This window comes from Ovis aries, chromosome X, assembly GCF_016772045.2.
Source record: "Ovis aries strain OAR_USU_Benz2616 breed Rambouillet chromosome X, ARS-UI_Ramb_v3.0, whole genome shotgun sequence".
In the NCBI taxonomy this organism is placed as follows: Eukaryota; Metazoa; Chordata; class Mammalia; order Artiodactyla; family Bovidae; genus Ovis; species Ovis aries.
In genome coordinates this window covers 55,246,853-55,252,852 of record NC_056080.1, presented here as the reverse complement: position 1 = coordinate 55,252,852, position 6,000 = coordinate 55,246,853, and the positions used below count along the sequence as shown (strand labels likewise).

The 6,000-nt window shown below is 40.9% G+C and overlaps 1 protein-coding gene across 7 annotated transcripts in view; it reads right to left on the bottom strand.

The window, feature by feature from the left end:
- Nucleotides 1-659: 659 nt before the first annotated feature.
- Nucleotides 660-6,000, bottom strand: part of AKAP4 (A-kinase anchoring protein 4) — a 67,732-nt gene continuing 62,391 nt past the window's right edge. For all 7 annotated transcript variants that reach the window (XM_060408321.1, XM_060408318.1, XM_060408320.1 and 4 more), the window contains 4 exons: nucleotides 5,266-5,316; nucleotides 4,940-5,041; nucleotides 1,261-3,402; nucleotides 660-1,032 (listed from right to left, as the gene is read on the bottom strand). In XM_060408321.1, the coding sequence (XP_060264304.1) occupies nucleotides 877-1,032; nucleotides 1,261-3,402; nucleotides 4,940-5,041; nucleotides 5,266-5,316 (2,451 nt within the window). In that variant the 3' untranslated portion in view covers nucleotides 660-876. The remainder of the gene's footprint in view (nucleotides 1,033-1,260; nucleotides 3,403-4,939; nucleotides 5,042-5,265; nucleotides 5,317-6,000) is intronic.

Genomic DNA, 6,000 nt, shown 5'->3' with positions numbered 1-6,000 from the left:
GGAAACACTGTCTTGATCTGATTTGTAATGAATTATAGCATTGTGATGGACTTCTGAGAAGTATACAAGAAATCTAGGAATTTACTGCTAGTCTCAAAGGAGATATTGCGATTCACATAGGGTGGCTGTGAAGAATTTATCATTCTATACCTTTGTTCTCTGCAAATTTTTTCAAACTGCTGTAAAACAAGGAAATCTCATCAGTTGAAGGAAATGACTTATAAGGAAGCTTTGTGTTTAGGGAAGGATTGGATCCTGATGTAGTTCTGGGTGGGATTTAGCCATGTGTAGTGGACCCTGGGAGTGTATGTGTGTGCATGAGTAATATACTTTCTGAAGTTTGTTTTTCATCTAGGCTCCTATCTTCAAACTCTTAAAAGTGATCAAGAAATCTGCATTCTTGGGATTATAAGGGGGGATTATCAAGTTATATGCATAATTCTGGAAGAACAGGGAGGCCATGGTGGCAAACCTCTAAATAACTTGTGGACTGAGATTTGGATAAGACAAATGACTTAGGAACTTGGACATGGGTTATACCCTTGTGTCTTGGTTGCTTAGAAAATAAACCAGGGTGAGATATGGACACAAGTCCAACACTGTATCATCATTCCTTGAAACTGGACCCAATTGCCTTAGATATATCTGACCAAGAAAACACTGGCACCATTTTTTTTTTAATTTTTTTTATTCATTTTCTTTCCCAGCTTGTTGGGACACCCTGTATTTGCACAGTCCAACTGCTGATGTATTGGGAAATACAATCATGTAGACTACAGTTCACTGGCTTGATGGTAGGGGTGTTTCAGCTGGGATGGAATGCTGCTGGGGGCAAGGAGTAAACGGAGAGGGAGAGGAGGCAAAGGAGTTGTTGGCTCACAGGTTAGCGAGCAGCCAGTCTAGCAGTTGTTTTCTAGCCATGTTTCCCACGGCTTCATCCAGTTGTCGTTCCTTGGCAAACTTCATGACCTCTTGAAGAAGATCTCCTACACTGTACCCCTTCTCTGCTGCCTTAGCCGAAACTTCAGGAAGCTGTGAGAGAGCAGAGATAGCTTGAATCATGTGATGCTTTTAGAGCCAGGACCCAGAGGGAGAAAGTCACCTACACCCCACCCATCTTTCTGCCTATGATTCTTGGATTAAAGGCTGAAAAGATAGACTGAAAAAAGAATGCACTGCTCTGAGTACAATACTGCCTCCCTGCCCCTACCCATTCCAGCCCCCTTTCTTCTTGTTCCTTGTTGTGTCGCTATCGCTTACCTTCTCCAGTTGTCCATCATCATCTCCCATGAAGTAGAGCATGGGTACATTAAATTGTGAGGCTGCAATCCACTGCAGGACGGCTTGGAGCTGCCTTTGCAAGCTGCTTGTTGAGCATTGATTATTGACGATGACTTCAGGTCCATTAGAGTCTTGGGAGCTCTGAGAAATCCCAGCTTCATGACTACATCTGGAGCCACTGGCCTGGTAAAAATTAGAGTTGTTGGATGAGGATGCTTGTTCTTCCAAATCAGTGAGGGCTGCCCCGTTGTTGCTGTACTTAGCCATGATAAGGCACAGCTTCATCACAGATTCTACCAGCTGATCTATAAATTGTCGGTTCACTTGCTTCATCCCACTGACAAAGTCAACTTCTCGATTGTCCTGGCCTTGTTCTTCCTCTCTGTCAGACTTCTTGAACATGGAGGTTGATTTGTTTGTCCTGACCTCAGAATGTTTGTTCTCACCTTCACACAGATCTTCACAGTTGAAGGGGCTCTCATTAAGCAGTTTTTGAATAAGTGATAGAACCATGTTTGACATATCCAGCTTCTGGGAATCCAGATGTTGATTGTCCTTCAGAGAGGTGGATGGTCCAGGTGCTCCACGAGTTTCTAGATGTTTCATTGAAAGTGCCTTGGCATTTTGGCTACCTCCGCACTTTTCATATTGGGCACTCTGGGTCATATAGCTCATGCTACCAGATGGACAGTCATCTTCACATGCTTCTTTGCCCTTAGCCTGCTGGGTCAGATGGTACTGGATCAGCATAAGGGCAGAGACAATCAAGTCCTTTGCCAGTGAATCTGTGGAAGGGCTGATCTTCTCTCTCTTTTCCTCCTTATGGGGACAGGTTTTGCTAGGCATCTTGCCTTGATTACACTGCTTTTGGTTCCACATAGTCAGGCTCTCCTTGAGGATATGTTCACTGACTTTCTCAGCACTGGTCAAAGACTTGCATTCCTCTTGCTTCCCTTTACATTTGTCCTTTCCTTTCATCTCAGCCTTCATAGCTGAAAATTCGAGACTTTGGTTTTTGCACTTGGCATCATGGGACCCGGCTTTCAAGGATGCATATGACAAACACTGAGACTTAGTTTCCCTTTTTTCACCAAGAAGAGCACTGACCAAACGTTTCAGCATAGCCTCCATGATATCAGCAGCATTTTGTTTCCCATGATTGAACAGATTCCTCTTGACAGCTGAGACAAAGTCTGAGTCGGTCATCAGGACCCCAGTGATGTTATGTAGGTTCTTCATGCAGGAGTCAATCAAATCTGACACAATTTCTTTGGTATGTTTCAACAGCACCCTCTTCAGGACCACACAAGCTGGAATTGGTTTCCCAGAGCTATGAACTTTCAAGGTCTTCATAACAGAAACCATCATATCAGATGCCACTTGGTTGGCATAAACCATGAGTCCTTTGCTGATGGAATCTGCAAATTCTTTGCTGTCTCTTTGGCACATTTGTTTGTCTCCACCTTTGTTCTTGTTGGATAATTCACTATACAGAAAGGTTTTTCGACCACCATCCCTACACTCCTCCCCAGTGCCCCGCATTTCTGCAGAGGTCACTTCTACAGCATCATGGGCCATTTCAGAAGCAATCTTGCTCACAGCACTGCGAGGGCTGTTTTTCCCTTTGTCCCCATTGGGTGGATAGATCGAATGATGAAGACATTTGCTCCCATTTTCTAACTTCTCCTTGATTTCCTTACGGGCCATCTGGATTACCAGAGAAGATAATCGATTGACATAGAAGGAGAGATCATCCATAGAACATTCTCCATCAGGGGAGTTAACTGCTCTCTGATTACTAGGAGATTTTCCTGGTGGAGTAGAAGGACTCTGGTTATTGTTGGTGTTTTTGGCGGCTGTCATTTCCAGACGTAGGCTCTGAGGTTCGTTTTTCACGTAATCCATGTTCAGGTGATCGGCATAGATGCTGTAGCAGTTCCCAGAAGGCAATTTTTGACAGCTTCCCTCTGTTTCTCCTACTTTATGTTTACAACTGGAGGCTGAGGGGCTCAATGCATGTTGGAAACCTAAGGCGTACTTTTGAAGATCATTTAGAAGCCAATTGAGGACACTTAAAGGATCAGAAGGAGCTTGTTTGAAAAGGCACACTGATCCCTCCGTCTAAAAAAAGAACAACACCCATCCATAAGAGTTTGGATAGGTACTTCTTTCCTCTATTTAGAAAATATATCTCTGAAGTTGCACAGATTAAGGATTTGGCCTTTAGAATTTTCATGGGCACATAACACACAATTATATACATTAATAAACATTCAAGAACAAGCGGCAGTGACAAAAGCTTAGGGTATATACATTTGTACATTTAAATACATATAAGTGTTATCAATAAATTTGTCTATTTCATTTGAGTATGTGAATTTATCACAATATATGTCAAAAATGTGTCAGTGTCTCTGTTGTGTGTGTATATGCACATTAATATATCGACTCATGAGTGTGAATGTGTCAGTTTATATTGTGTGTGAAAATGTGCCTGTATGTATGTGTGCATATGTGTGTCAGTGCACATGTGTGATGTCACTGTGTGTAACATGTGTCATAATGTGCTGACATCATACTCATTGTATTATGTCATCTGTATAGGCTAACATGTGCATGGTAGTATGAATATTCAGTACATATGTGTGAATGTAAAAATATGCATGTATATCAATGTGTCTCTTAATATGCTTGTCATTGCCACATGTAGCTTAAGTTACAATCAAGGAGACCTACATTGTGTGTTGTAAATATGGGCTCCTCTTTTAAAAACAAACACCAGGTGTATCCTTCTACTAAGACCCCAAAGTGAAGTCGGCCACCCTTAACTGAACCCAAAACCCTTTGAGAATATTTTATAACTGGTTTTCCCTTCCTTAGAGTCCACTTTCATCATAATACATGTAAAAAATGCTTCAAAGGCATCTGGGGTCAGAAATGATGTTTCTGATTACAATATGAGCCTAGGAACATAGAACAAGGAATATTTAACTCTTTTGCACTGAAACCAAATATCTTGTTCCAATTATCAGCTACTCTAGGCTTCTAGGACTGTGAGAATTATCATGTGTGCTAATGCCTACCCCAAACCAGCTTACCAGGTGTAATTTGGGATATTTACACAAAAACAAAAGAATTCCATATGTGATAGTGGTATACAAATGTAATTGATTCAAACTTTATGGTACCCACTAGCCTAGGTAATCTCTTAGACAACAGGGTGGAGACCAGGCAACTACAGTGTTTGATTGTTGTGGATTCTCTCTTCTCCATATCTTCTCTATTGTTTTGGACACTGGGCAATGTGAGACACACAAGTCCATTACAAACCAGCAAAGAACATTGCAAACGATCTTGCTTATAAGCCCATGTCTTTGTTAAGAAAAGCACAGCAAGATTCTATTTGCAGGAGCTACTTGAAATCAAGAAAGGGCATTCTGAGCCTCTGTGATTAGCGTCACTGTGAGATACTGTGAACTTACTGTGGGCATTGAGCTTACCGTGACTCTGAACTTAGGCATGTGTTCTCTAGAATGCCATAGTATTAAAATTTTCAGTCTATTTGACAATAGTTCTCTTACTATCTCTGAACCAGAGCCCTCAGATTCAGCAGTGAGCTCTGGGAATGAGAAAGGTTACACTCAGAGGCTGTCTATACCTTAGACTGGTCTTGCTTCTCAGTATCCTTGATCACAATAATTTCTTTTTCTTCTAGATTCTCCAGGTTTAAGTCACCTTCTGAACTACAACCAGCAGCATCCTATGGAATTAAGAGACAAGATTCTTGTGAAAATTTGTTTTGAGATTTTTTTCAATCTGGCCCCCTAGGCTACTACTTCAAAGCAAGAATGATGGCTTCCCACCTGAGTTCCCACCACCTTTCCACCCTCTGTCACAACCTTTCCCTTTCTCATGCTGTCACTGATAACCCTTCTTGGCAGCTTCCCGCCCACTGCAACTCTGAGGGGAGGAGAGTGTACCCACCTTAGAATCTTTATCTTCAACGCTCAAGGTAGACACATCGACAAAGCATATCTGCATCAAATTAGGAAGGTTAATTTAGAAAAATTCTAGAGAAAAGGCCTTAATTTCGCTGGAAGATGATAGTAGCACCTACCTTATCAGTTCTTGTGAGAATTGATTGAGATAGTGTGTGTAAAACTTTTAGGAGAGTGCCTGGATATAGTTAAGTATGCAATAAACAACAGACAAATTTTTATTAGGCAGACAGAATCTTAATGTTACTACATTTCCTAATTGAGAATACTTACTTGTTAAAGAGAGAGAGTTCAAAATACAGCACCCACATTTATTGAGAAAACCAAAAGGAGAGATGATTTGCCCAACTGACACAAACTCAAAGGCAGAACTTGTATTATAATTGGCTCTCAGTTTGGAGCACTTTCTACTGTTGCCAAAATGTGGTGATTTTACTATTGATAACATAGATTTTAGATGGCCCATGGATAAGAATTTTTGTGTTTAATAGGTACTTTTAAATTGTTATTCATTAGGAAAATACATACTAGATTATCAAATCTATCATATTATGGATAACAGTGCTTAGAGTGATGGTAATTTTTAAATGTAAGTCAATTTTTAAAACATTGTAGAGGAGGCGGTCCTAAGATGGTGGAGGAATATAGGACAGGGAGACCACTTTCTTCCCAACAAATTCATTGAAAGGCCGTTTGAACACTGAACAAATTCCACAAAACA